The sequence below is a fragment of the Hibiscus syriacus genome, unplaced genomic scaffold (genome assembly GCF_006381635.1).
Source record: "Hibiscus syriacus cultivar Baekdansim isolate YM2019G1 unplaced genomic scaffold, ASM638163v2 tig00111877_pilon, whole genome shotgun sequence".
Lineage (NCBI taxonomy): Eukaryota > Viridiplantae > Streptophyta > Magnoliopsida > Malvales > Malvaceae > Hibiscus > Hibiscus syriacus.
Window position 1 is genome coordinate 703,556 of NW_024063208.1, and position 14,018 is coordinate 717,573.

General features: G+C 34.6%; 2 protein-coding genes across 2 annotated transcripts; one reads left to right on the forward strand and one right to left on the reverse strand.

Moving 5' to 3' along the window:
* Nucleotides 1–579: 579 nt before the first annotated feature.
* Nucleotides 580–2,408, reverse strand: LOC120172691. The gene is made up of 2 exons (XM_039180095.1): nt 1,936–2,408; nt 580–943 (listed from the first exon to the last, which is right to left on the reverse strand). The coding sequence occupies exons 1-2, from the start codon at nt 2,242–2,244 to the stop codon at nt 896–898; spliced, it is 357 nt and encodes a 118-aa protein (XP_039036026.1). The 5' UTR covers nt 2,245–2,408; the 3' UTR covers nt 580–895.
* Nucleotides 2,409–11,643: 9,235 nt separating this feature from the next.
* On the forward strand, nt 11,644–13,084 carry LOC120172743 (NAC domain-containing protein 2-like). The gene is made up of 3 exons (XM_039180134.1): nt 11,644–11,812; nt 11,921–12,219; nt 12,320–13,084. Exons 1-3 carry the CDS (start codon nt 11,644–11,646, stop codon nt 13,082–13,084), a joined length of 1,233 nt encoding a protein of 410 aa, XP_039036065.1.
* The last annotated feature ends 934 nt before the right edge of the window (nt 13,085–14,018 follow it).

A 14,018-nucleotide genomic window follows, 5' to 3' on the forward strand; every position in this document is an offset into this window, starting at 1 on the left:
AATTCATCTGATATGTCTGTGAACCAAACAGAATATGGAATTGGATTTCAATTCAATTTCCTTCTAAGAAAACAGGTTTCAGATTCAGATTCCAATTCCTTCAAATTTAGATTCCAATTCTTTCAGATTTAAATTCCTTCACAGATTCTAATTCCCTCAGAAATATTCCATCGAATCAAACGCCACCTAAATCCTTAAAGATTTACTCGTCTGATCAGAGCTACACCTACAGAGACTTCGTATCATGTCCTATAAAGTACCCCAGTAAAAGAAGCTATAGACGATATACAATAGAATAAAAAATCATAAGACATATATATTTGTTTTTCAGTAAAGCCGTAAACGAATATGGTTTCAAAACAGATTCAAAGAAATATTTCAGACAGATAAAATTGTCACGCTTCAAATCAGAAAGACTTATTCATGTTTCAAATAAGAGAAAACAATCGTGTTCAAATTAGATAAAATAGTCATGTGCATATGATAATTTAGATAATAAATTTCTAAATATTAAAATAGCACACAAAGAACACACTTCGTAAAAAGGTTAGTTAGGGAGGTTTACTGAGCACCAGCCTTGCTACGCTCTGGAATAGTGCTTGAACTTTTTATTTTTTATTTTTTTTTCTCGGAAAAATTTGTTTTATTAAGGATTTGAAGAAGCAAATCCAACACTTAAGTTGTGTGCCTCATTAAAAACCTCCCTATACCTAATTAGAGGAAAAGAGTACAACACAACTAGGTAACAGTTACACCTCGACAACTGATTTTACGAACTATCATCTAAAAGGCGATTGAACAAAACAATTAAAAATGCATCATATCGCAAATACAAACCCGACCAATTCTCTGCTGATAAAGTTTTCACAAAGAGATTAAAATCCATCTTCTCAAGTCACGCTTCACCCCTTGCTCCTAATAAACTTGATGCTCTCCAACGATCCTAAAACACCTTCATAATCAATAACTCATAACACCGGCAGCAGCATCCAGCGAAGACAGAAACATACAACACCAACCAACTCAATTCAGCATGAAATCACACAAACTAGCAACCAACAGCAATACCTACAATAATTCCCCCCCAGCTTTCTGATTTAGGAAAGAGAATGTTGGTGTAAGTTTTAAGCCAAGATCCGATGTTGGTGTAAGTTTTAAGCCAAGATCCGATGTTAACTTCAAAGCTTCAACCAAGATAATCCGAAAGAACACGGCAACCCTCAAACTAAAAGAGAAAAACAGCTACACTAAGAGCCCAATGATCTTGGAAGAGCAAGGTACCTTCCAATGATAGCAACAAAAACTATCATCCTCACTAGCACAAGAATAGAGGAAAAACAAACATACAAAAGCAACCAAGAGGATATCATGATCCTCCATTCTAATTCAGAGAAAGAAAAACCATGGACATTCAACATCCTTACCACATACTCATTGAGCAATTACATCACCACCACCATAAGCACAAGCCCCCAAAACTAGTACATCAAGGACCCCGCTTAAACACGAGCAAGACTTATGCAATTTTATTAGCACTAAATAATTGAAAATTGTGCTACAATCTTTCACCAAGCCTACAAACAACTCAACGAATCGATCCATACAGATCAATAAAAAATGCTCTGCTCGAATACCGAGAGGGTATTTCCAAAATTTAGGTTCGATAAGAACAGGATAGCCAAAACCACTTACTCCATATAGAACCGAGCTGATGAAAATAACAAAACTTCAAAAGAATCCTCTAATGATCCTTTAACATTTTTAGCAACCGAACTGTGAGATTCGCCCACTTAATCTTACTCAACCAATAAGACCTCCAACAACGAAATTTCTACGATAATGATCATCACCCTACTCATTCAAAAATTTTGACAAACACCTATCAAGAACAAATAACCCCAACCAACACACACACCCCGAAAAAATATGACTTACCTGAAAGAGTGAACCTTCAGCCTGCAACCTTCTTCTTCGACTGAAAGTTTCTTCTATTCTTACCAATTCATCAATAAATTCCTTTTCATCTCCAATAATTGTAATTCCCAAACTCTTTCCTAGATTCAGGGTTCTCTCAGCTTCTCGAATTAAAACTTTTCTTCTATTAGAAATACCAGAGTCTGATAAAGATTGAACGTCAATCTCTACACTCTTTTTCCTTTCCAATCCCGGCTTGCTCTTCTTAATAACTCGATTTCTCTTTTTTCTCTCTATATCTGAAAGGAAATTATTCTGGATCTGAAGCATTGACCCGTATTTTTTCTCCCTTTTCTAGCTCTGGCCGAAGCTTGCATTTCAGAGAAAAAGTCTCTGGCATCAGGTTCTTCCTCGAAACTGGAATGAAAAGGTTCTTTGTCTTCAATGAAATTTGCTACATAATTTTTTGGATTTCCAGACTCTGCCGTGTTTACCAAACCAACATCAGCAAATTCACCCTTCTTTAACAAATTATTTTTTATTAACCATATCAGCCCAGGGCACTATTTTCCCCTCCTTATCCAGACAAACAGAATTCGGGCACATTTCTGGAACAAGGTCTGGGCCCGTTATCTCATTTAAGATACCATTCTTAAAGCCCATCGAGCAAATATCATCCAAAACCCTTTTGTTGATAGACCCTTTTTCACCGTTAAACTCATCATGAAAATTTGAGATTTTATCCTTGGTTGACTGTCCCACACAAACATCTTCTGTTTCTTGATCTTTCCCAAGCTTACTTTTTGTTCCTCCATTTGTTTCAAATTCACCTAAGGAATTAATAGCCTCCATGCTGCCTTTCACGTGAATACGAGCGAACCGGGAAGAGTTGGGTCAAGTAAACGTACAGTCAACAAGTCAGTTCTTAACTCAATTCAAATATGCTTAAACAGAATATTTAAATATATATTCACGTTCGGGTTCAAGGTTAGATTCGAAGACATTCATGTTTGAATTTGATAAAACAAACTAAACAAACTAAAAATTTGGACTCACAGCATCAAAAAATCTAAAATATAACTTTTCAAAAAAGGTCAACTTTTGGTCGATTGTCAAAGTCCACACCGATGAACGATGGTCAACAGACAATTAATACTGGTCAACAGTTGATTATCAACTAAGCTCAAGTTGACTCAATTCAGTTTGGTTTGATTCGATTCAGTCCAACTAAATTGATTTTTGAAGACTATCCAGACATAGGAGTAGTCTTACAAGTAGAGGTGAAGTGTGTGGCGCATGGAGTGGCTAAAATCGAAGACAAGGATGGTTACGACAATATTGTAATAGGTATATCTTGGTTCAGAACGAATGGGGTGTTGCATCGTATATCTTGTCCTGACACCTCTGAATAGAATGGTAAAGCTGAGAGGAAGCATAGGCATATTGTTGAGATAGGTCTTGCTATGTTGTCTCAAGCCTCGTTGCCTTTTAAATTCTGGAGCTAAGCTTTTGTGTCAGCAGTATGCCTGATAAACCGACTTCCTATGAGTATTCTAAATGGTCGATCTCCGTTTTAAGTCCTTTATGGACAATCTCCAAATTATTCTCTTATTCGTGTGTTTGGCAGTGCTTGTTTTCCTTGTTTGCGTACCTTTAATCAGCACAAATTGAAAGCTTGTTCTCAAAAATATGTATTTCTCGGTTACAGTTCTTCTTCTAAGGGTTACAGGTGCTTGGATGATTCAGGCAAGGTTATTCTCTCTCGGCATGTTGTTTTTGACGAGGAGGAGTTCCCTTATAAGAAAACAAGTTTCGTGGATTGTTCATGTAATCGAGGTAAATCTGTTGTAACTACTGGTGTGCTGCCAATTGTTGTCCCTAATAGCTCTACCCATGATACTGACCATAGTCAGGAAGCACCTGTTACATCAAATAATACAGGAATACTACCTTGTAATGGCAATAGCTCATCTACTACAAGGTCTCCTACTGCCTTTGTGATTCCAGAATGTGTGGAACCATCTACTGAAATTCCTCCTGCAGGTTTTGTGTTTTTAGATCATGTGGAACAGTCATCTGTTGTGCAGGAGCCCATTTCTCCAACTGATGATCCAATTGTTGAGCCTGTTTCAAGGTCAGTACCTGCTTTAGAGGACAATATATTCGCCTTAGGTAATCCTTAGCTGACCTCTCAAAATTCTCATCCCAATGATTACGAGAGGGGAAAATGGCATTCGTAAACCGAAGGCACTTCATGTTGCCTGCCTAGAGAAGGAACCCTACTCCATCAAGGAAGCCATGCGTAGTCCTCACTGGGCTAAAGCTGTGCAAGAAGAATATGAGGCTTTAATGAAGAATGGAACTTGGTCGTTAGTGCCTCTTCCCAAGGGACGACAAGCTGTTCACTGCAAATGGATCTTCAAAGTGAAAAGAAATCCCGATGGGATTGTGTCTCGTTACAAGACTCGTCTCGTAGCCAAAGGGTTTCTTCAGCAGGCTGGAGTTGATTTTCATGAAGTATTTAGCCCAGTGGTCAAGCCAACCACTGTTCGTGTTATTATCTCACTTGCCTTGTCCAAGGGATGGCAGCTTCGCCAGGTTGACATCAATAATGCATTTTTGAATGGTGTGTTGACTGAAGAAGTTTACATGAAGCAGCCGCCTGGGTACGAACAAGGAAATGAAGGGTTGGTGTGCAAACTTAACAAAGCCATCTATGGCCTGAAACAAGCTCCTCGTGCCTGGTTTGATAGTCTTTGAATATATTTGATTTCAGTGGGATTTGTTTTGACACGATCGGATTCATGACTATTTGTTCAAAAGTCAGCTGTTAGCATAGTGTATGTGTTAGTTTATGTTGATAACATAATCCTAACATGGAGTAGTGTAGTTGAAGTTCAAGAGGTGATCAATGACTTGAACAAGCAGTTCTCCTTGAAAGATTTTGGCTCTCTTAGTTGTTTTTTGGGCATTGAAGTATGCTATGATGCTGATGGGTTAGTTTTAAGTCAAAAGAAGTACATTCGTGAATTGTTAGAGAGGTATGGCTTCAGTGATGCGAAAGAGCTTCCTACTCCTATGGTTTCTACAAGCAAGCTTTCAGCAAATTGTGATGAGGTCATTACGAATGGTGCTGAGTACCGTAGCATAGTCGGTGCCCTTCAATATGTCGTAATAACCCGTCCTGATATTGCTTACTCAGTAAACCGGGTATGTCAATTGATGCAGGCACCATGTAATACACACTTTCATGCAGTCAAGAGGATCTTGCATTATCTTCAAGGCACTGCTGACTATGGGTTATGGTTCACTTCATCACCAAGATTATCGTTAATTGGGTTTGATGATGCTACGTGGGCCTCTGATGTTGATTATAGGAGGTCCACCTCGGGGTTTTGTATTTATTTTGGAGGGAACCTTATTACATGGAGCTCTCGTAAGCAACAAGTCGTTGCACGATCTACTGCTGAGGCTGAATATAGGAGCGTTGCCTCTGCTGCTGCTGATCTGGTGTGGATTATGGCTTTGCTCAAGTAGTTGCATGTTGATGTGCATGGTCGAGCTACCCTGTGGTGTGATAATAGGAGTGTTGTGGCTGTTTGTGCTAATCATATGCTTCATTCAATTCAAAATTCAAGCATGTTGAGCTTGATTTGTTTTTTGTGCATGAAATGGTGGCTGCTGTAAAACTACAGGTGCATGAGGTCCCGACTTTTGAACAAATTGTTGATGTATTGACAAAGCCCCTCTCAGAACCTATGTTTTTAAAGCACCGACAAAAACTCTAAGTCACCCGATTGTTTAGAATGTTGGAAGAGCAAGGGGAATGTTGATCCTCACTCTACTGCTTAGGAGGTTAGAGAGCATTGGGAATGTTGATGTTATAGAAATGCAGAAGATGGGTGAATGTAATAGGTTTCTATAAGTTTACAATTGGTTATGAGTTAGTTAGTGATAGGTAGTTGAGTTTCTGTTATGAAGTTGTTATGCTTCTGTTTCAAGTCAGTTGTGTATGCTTATAAAGCTATAAGTAAGCTTTGTTGCAACAAGAGATGTATCTTGAATCTTTCTCATTAATAAGGTTTTGAGAGCCTCTTCTCTCTTCTCTCTTTTCTCTGTTCATTAAGTTGTGTTAATGAACCTTGACAAGTATGAGGGGTACTCCTCACCACACTCAAATCAAAATCACGCCAGAAATATGAAAAATAAAATGAAAGTAACCAAGAAGCTTATCCAACGACGGAGGAAGAAGGTAACGTTGACGAAGAGACACAACCATTTGGGTTTTATTTGGAGCAGCATGAGGAAACTAATGGTGATGGTCATGCGATGTATGGACAATGGAAACATCTAGAATTGCAAGAAAACAATGAGGTACAACCTTGAATTCCAACGATATTTTGAAGTAATTTCTACAATGATCGGCACGATTTTACAGAGAGAGAATCATAAGGTTTTGGTTGTGAAGAGGTGAGGAAGACGATGATTGTGGCGGTGTACGTCATGAGTCTAAAGTGACTGAGGTCGACAAAGATAATCAGTTGGGAGGAGTTGAATGGTTTAGAGTATTCTAGAATTGACTTGTTTTCAGATGAAGCATTAATTACGCTAGACATGATTGTGGTTATATAAATATGATCTAGGTCGATTTAAAGATTTTTTTAATATTTTAATCTTAATAGTGTCCTAACCTAGTTCGTAAAGACTTGACTTGGCTCTCTTTAGGGCATAAGTTCAAAATTGAAACTTCGTGAACTTTAACTTCACATTTTTCATTTCTTACAATTTTATATGCATTAATAGGGGTGTTCAAAATCGGATACCTACATTTTGAGGCACCCAAAGTACTAGGTACCAAGTTCTTTGGGTAGTGTTTGTCGGTTCATGACTCGGTCTGTTAAATTCGGGTACTCGTAAAATATAGTTATTCGTATTTTTGGGTAACGAGTACCAAGTTCATCTATTTTTAATTTAATTATTTTTTAAAAATCAAGTAGAAAATATATAAAAAGTTAAAAAAAAATCATTATACACAATCCATGCACAAAACTTAGTGATTTGAAGTTAGCTTTAAGGATAAATATTTGGATATACATATCACAGTTTATTTCCATACCTGACCCAATTTCCCATTTTTTTAGGTTCGGGTCAACCGGGTTAGGTACTTTTAAACACCCTATGCATTATCCAAAGAATGAAAAAAAAATAGGCTTCAAGTCCTCAAATTCTCCTAGTATTTCATATTGGTTCAAATTTTAATGAAATGTAATTTAGACCATGAATTTAACTTAAGAAAAAAATTTAACCCCTAGATTAAAGTGTGACAAAGATTTTATTAAAAAAATCATTCCTCTTTTGGAGAATTTCCCCTTGTGCCACAGACCGCGAGTTTGGGTCAAAAACTTGTGCGCAAATATTCATGGGAGAAGTTTCGTGCACAGTATTGGAGTTATCCAGATCACTAGACTTGGCCCAATCCTTAAATTATACAGCATATTCTATTTAGTTCAAGATAACTTAAATTTAAGGGATGATATAGATAATGTTAGGATAATATTTGCTTTGAATTTGAATTCCTTAGGATGAGCTAAAATAATGAATCTATTAAATGAGACCTAATCTCAAGTGTCAATGTAATTTAATCTTCGTAATACAACTCAACTATAAATAGGAGATCTCTCCACCTCATTTATAATCATTTCATTCTTTTAGAATAATCCAATTCAACCATTTACTCTAAGTTGTCCATTTATTCTTAGTCTCCAAATCTTTTTACCTTGTTTTCTTTCTTGGTGGCTTGATAGCCTCGACAATGTTTTACACTTTCGTATATTTGTTAACCCTAGAAGATTTGTTCGTTGTTGGATGAGCTTAAATTCTTACAAGGATGTGGTGAAACCTTATTTAGATGTTTAAGGTTGCACAAATTAGCTAGTCAAAACTCTAGCCCGGTGACACTTTGTCTCATGCCTATATAAAACATGTTACTCATTCCTATTCACTCATGAAACAACATTTTCCTCCTCTTCCTCTACCGTCTGAAATTTGCACAGTTTTCACTTTGTACTCAAATAAATTAAAAGGAGGTTTTTAACGACAATAAGTTTAATTCAATAAAAAAATTATTGCTGATAAAAAAAAAACTAAGTTTCAATTTTCTTTTGTGATAGTCTACGGTGCAATAATAATTTCTTCTTCGTTTAATTATTTTAATTTTTAAACATGTCAGTACTTTTTTTTTTTGGAAACAGTGAACTTACCCCTGCTAATCCATTTATTTTTATAGTACTTATTTCTAACAATTTTGAAGTAGTTATTTTTTGCTCAACGTCTCTCTTACTATCAAAGTACATTTTTTATTTGTACAAACTCGAGACTATAGTCTGAATAAATTATTTTTGTTGGTCTCCAATAATGTTCATCTTTTTTCAAACAACTAGAAGTAGGTTACGTATTGTTAAACCTACCCAGGAATTTAAATAGTATTCGCGGTCACGTTTTCGGTCTCATTTCGTTTATCACGGTTTCGGATATAACAGATGTCATTGCGAGTATCGCGGTCGTGAATTTTTTAAAATGTCGTATAATTTTACCCTAAAATGACTAAATTAAATAAAATTAAAATAAAATTATAAAATTTAAATTACAGAAATTTAGATTACTGAAATTAAGACTAAATTAAATAAAAATTAAAGTTTACATTTTAAACTAGGGATTAAATTATAAATTCTAAAACTGGAAGGGATGTCAAATTAATATATCCTTTAAATTATATTTTAAAAATTATTTTAAAAAATAAAAAGAAATAAACCAACTCTCCCTCCCCTTCCCCAACCTTTCTACTTTTACTCTCAAATCTCCCCTCCCCCTTCCTCCCCTGATTTTATTATTTGAAACAAAAAACCTTTTTTTTGCTTTCACTCTCAACTCTCTCCTCCCCGACCTTTTATTTTTTGAAACAAAAAAAAAAATTATGGTTAGAATAACGCTTATAGCGTCCTGTGATCGGCACAATCCACCGTCACCTGTTAAATTACGGGCGTGACATACCGTTGTTGATGTGAATCTGTTATCCACCGTAAAAATCATGAAAACCGGTTTTGGACGGCAGTGTCACTGCAATATCATAGCCGCTATCACGTTTTCGGTCCGAAATTTGAAACCTACCTATTACTGTTGAGGTCGTGAAATAGGTGAAACTTCAGATGATTAGCGACAAGTCATTAATAGAATAAGTTCACACCTACAAAAATTTAGTCTCTGACATATCCTTCAGGTCAATATTCTGTCGCGAAGCTGTGCAAATCATGATTCGATAACCAAAACTTTCTAAAGCATAAGGAGCATGATATTTTATTAGAGGAGCTGATCTGCCACATAAAAATCAAGAGGCAAAACCGTCTTAATGGAATCTTCTGATCCCAAAAATAATAAGTTTGAGGACTCGCCCCATCCAAAGAAATCAACCAACTTCGAAAAATCAGGAGCGAACAAAAAATTCTTCGTGAGTTGCTACGTATGTGAAAGTTTCATTTTTTTTTTTACATATTTATTGATTTTTTTCTTAAAATATTATCCTTTTGTACTTATAACTCATGACGTTCAAGATATTATTATAAAATAAAAAATATTTTTACTTTATTTATAGAATTTAAAGATTATTTATAATATATCGTATTTTATGTATTAATTTTAAAAGTATATTATTTTATAAATATTTATAAAATTAATAAATAAAAATAGTATATTTATAAATATAATATATCTCTCCTTGATTATTTATAAATAATATATAAATAACATATAATGCATAAATATATTTTATAAAGATTAAATATAATATTTTAAAATTATAATGCGATTTTAAGTTGGTTAAGTGGTTAAGTGTTAGACTTTAGTCCTTAGAGGTCATTGTTTCAGAATCTTTTAGGCGTATTTATTGATTTTTTCTCAAAATATTATCATTTTGGTCGAAGATTATAATAAAAGAGTAACAGAATGTTTTCAAGCATCTATGATGTCTTTGGAAGTTTATGCGGAGGCAGATTAGACTATACTACAAGAGAGATCAAAGATCAAAATCTGGAATCTCAGTTGAAGGAAGCATTAATAAAGAACAATTGGAAACTGATACAGGTTCATTTGTAGCTTTCCATTGCTTAACCAAGTATTTTTATTTTCTCAAAGGTCGTTGGATGTAGTTTAAATTTCGAACGAGAGAATGCTTGATGATGGTGCAGTCGTAGATAAGACTGAAGCTGAAGTGCTGAAAGAAGGGTTTTCATCTCCAGCTCGATGTCAAGAGTCTGATGTTGGTGCCTTGAGTGTGGTAGTGACACAATCACAAGTTTAGACAAGTGTTGGGGTTTTTATGAGGTGCCATATTTATTATCATATGGGTGTTTTATATTCTGGTTAATTGGTGATTTCATGGTTTAATGGAATTCTGGCGATCGTTTTCATTCTAGTTGGGAGTACTCTTTTCCTCGATTTAGGTTTAGATAAGTTTTTAATGAGGCTCACAACCTTAGCATATATTATTTAATTCTTACTAAAATCATATTGCCTAACAACCAATAATATAATTAGAAAAAAATAAAAATTTCATATTTTAATTAAAGTAATTAAAAACTCAATGATATAAATAATATATTACATAAAATTTAATGATATATAGTTTTACTTATCTTCATTTATATTATAATATTTATAGGGATATAAAGATATTTTTTCGTCAGTTTTGTTAGTTTTTTACGGGCATCATTTTTCACGTCAAAATAATTTCTTTCTTTTTAAATAATATTTAAAGGTAATTAAGCGTAATAAAAGAAAAGTAATGGTCGATCCTACAGAGAATAAAGAAACTTCCTGATTTATTCGTGTTTTTTTAATCTTTGTCCCAAGAAGTGGATGTAGTAAAATTTGAGTACGGAGGATTTTTAGATGAAGATAGTAAAGTAAATAAAACAAGAAAATAAAGAAGATTAAAGAGAAAAGTAAAAGAAGATTAAGAAAAAGATTTAAAAGAAATAAAGTCAACATGGTAAAATCAACCTTGGTCTGTCGCTTTGACTCAGTTTCTTCGAATCATCGAAATTGATTTTTACTTCGAGATTCACGTTGGTTAATCCTTGTGACTATGCTTTGTATATCAAATACCCAAGTGCAACCTTCGATTCCGGCTTTGGAAATTAATATGATCAACATCAATTTTTGTAGACCAAGAACCATTTAAGTTCGTAAAAGATTAACTCGGATTATGTTGTTTCAATAATAACATAATATTTTAATATTAGTAAAAATATATATTAGTTTAATATTTTTAATTCGTAAGAAAATATTAACAACACAATTAGAGTCTAAACTGAATTAAAACTTAATTGTTATATTTTAATTAATTATAAATATTAAATGAATTTATTTAAATTAGTTTAATAATATGAAGTTAACTTTCTGATAAGTTTTTTTAAATGCATTTTCAAAAAAAAATTATCTTTTGTTGTTTAAATATTGATATAATTTTTTATATTTTTTATTTATATTATGTCTTTTTTAATATTGTCAGTTTTATTTTTTATTTATATGATAATATAATATAATATAATATTTATTTACAAGGATAATACAAAATCATATTAGTAATTAATTAAAAATATAAATTTTAATTCATTCGGACTCTAATCCAGTATAAATAGGCCGATAGAAAAACATTTGTTCACTAGAATCGACATGGAAGGAAATTTCATTAAATCACTGCCTCCGGGTTATAAGTTCAAGCCAACAGACGAAGAGCTGGTTGATTTTTACTTGAAACGGAAAACCTACAAGATACCATTGCCACCCGTTAACATCTTTAGGGATGTTGATCTCTATAAGTATGATCCTTTTACTCTCACAGGTTTGTCTAAAACCCTAATTTTCTTTTTCTTTGCGATTTGACGTTCTTCTTCGTATATATGTTTATATATCACTTTGCGATAATATTTTTTTATTTTCATGTTGTCAGGGATGTGTGATAATGCAACGTCGTGGAATGACATAACAACGGAGTGGTATTTTTTCACACCAAGAGATCGCAAATACCCGAAAGGCTCGAGGCCTGGGCGAAGCGCCGGTGATGGGTACTGGAAGGCAACTGGAAAGCCTACTCCGGTCATCTCCGGAGAAGTGGAAGTCGGATCCAAAAGAAGTTTGGTCTATTGCAGAGGTAAATCACCTAACGGTGAAAAAACCGATTGGATCATGCACGAGTATGTGTTAGCCCAGTCTCCACCAAGACAGAGACTTAACGACCAAGATATGCAAGTAAGTGTAACCCTTCTTTTCCAATTTTTTAAATATATGAAAAACTTTGAAGAATAAACGTTTTTATCACTTATTTTCGACTTTGTTTTTCCTTTTTCAGCTTGATTGGGTGCTTTGTAGAGTATATAAGAAGAGGGAACCAAGGTCAAAATCTGGAAACCTAGTTGAAGGATGCAATGATAAAGAACAAGAAGAAAATGGGATTTCATCTGATGCCTTGAAAACGGTGATGCCACAACGAACTAGTTCAGTTCCTTTTTCCAATCAATACAATGATTATATGTTCCCACGGTATTCGGAATCTTTTGGTGCTGGGACAATGCCTGCTCCATTGGCATCAATGCCTCTTTATCATCAGTTTCAATCCCAAGTGCCAACGTGGCAGCATTTTTCCGGTGCCGGTTCTAGCAATTTGAATTTCACTGCGTCTATGGATCAAGAAAAGAATTTCACAGCGTCTGATGGGTTCACCTTAGATGTACAACAAGAGGAAGTCGACAATGGTGCAATTTTAGCTAAGAGTGAAGCCGGAGTGATGGAAAATGGACATGATGCCTTGAATACACTGATTACTTTTCCCGGTGAATTCGATGACTGTCTGCTCCCAGAGTTTCCAGATTTTTGTGATTCCATGTTAGGAGAAAACCCTACAAGTTACGGTTGCCAAGAAACTGTTTTTGATGATTTTAGTTTCACCTCAACACCTACTCCATTGGCATCAATCTCTCCTAATGATCAGTTCCAACCTCTTCACTTTGAGCCGCAAATGTTGCCCCATCAGCAGCAGCAGCAGCTTTCTGTTGATTATCAAAGTAATTATAGTTTCACAGAGGCCGATAGGTACATTTTAAATTTCGAAAAATAGAATGTTGATGATGATGCGGTCGTAGCTGAGAGTGAAGTTCAAGTGTTGAAAAATGGGATTCCACGCCCTACAAAACGTAGAGTTTGATGTTCATGCCTTGATAGTGCACGGTGATGTCACAGAAACAATTTTAAACTAGTGTTGATCAAGTTCAGTTTATATTTTTAGTGGGTTCTCTCCTTTGAAACGTTGTTATAAAATTATTTCAATATTTGTTTAGGATACTGAGTTAGGGTATTGACCCATTAATTGATTTAGGATATGCATTTGTTGAGCTCATGAAGAATGTTGTATAATAAGATTACTTAAATCATTTTACTCCAATGTGATTACATGTATTTAGGGTATTCATACTTGTATATTTGTATTTATTTTACTACTCCAAGTGCATATATTTAGTTTGTAGTGTAATTTAAAAAGTTGTACATGTTTCGATTTGTAAAGGGTATTGTAACGTTCTGGATTTTGGGTCAAATGAGATGAGTTGACTCGAGAGGTTTATAAATCAATGTAGTTGAATAATCTGAATTGCTCTGCAAATTTAAGTCTAATTAGTGGAGAAGTGGACTCTTTATTTATGAAAAGGGGATTTTGACAGGAGAGTACATGACGAAGGAAATAGGAATAATATTGTAATTATACCCTTGAGTGGTAAAAGGTTGATTTCAGAGGTAAAAACTTCAATTAGTTGCATTGATTGGACGAAATTTCAGAGGTGACGGCTGTAATCTACGTCTTCAAAGCTTGGTTTTGAGCTAAGTAGCTCCAAGGGTTGTGTTTTGGGTGGTTTAAGGAGGGTTTTGACGCCTTGATCTAAACTACCTGCCTTAGTCCGATTTTGATACTACTAGTTTCGTTTTTTATCGGCTAATAATTCATTTTTTATCGGTTGTGTAACCAAGGGAGTGGGAGAAACCTCTGAGCGGTCAATTTG

Excerpts from the sequence above, each read along its gene's own strand:
- LOC120172691 (XM_039180095.1), bottom strand. The coding sequence starts at position 2,244 with ATGCTTCAGATCCAGAATAATTTCCTTTCAGATATAGAGAGAAAAAAG. Across the intron at positions 944-1,935 it reads CTGAAGGTTCACTCTTTCAG|GATCGTTGGAGAGCATCAAG; the intron begins GTAAGTCATATT and ends AAGGTGTTTTAG.
- LOC120172743 (XM_039180134.1), top strand. The coding sequence starts at position 11,644 with ATGGAAGGAAATTTCATTAAATCACTGCCTCCGGGTTATAAGTTCAAG. Across the intron at positions 11,813-11,920 it reads TGATCCTTTTACTCTCACAG|GGATGTGTGATAATGCAACG; the intron begins GTTTGTCTAAAA and ends TCATGTTGTCAG. Across the intron at positions 12,220-12,319 it reads TTAACGACCAAGATATGCAA|CTTGATTGGGTGCTTTGTAG; the intron begins GTAAGTGTAACC and ends TTCCTTTTTCAG.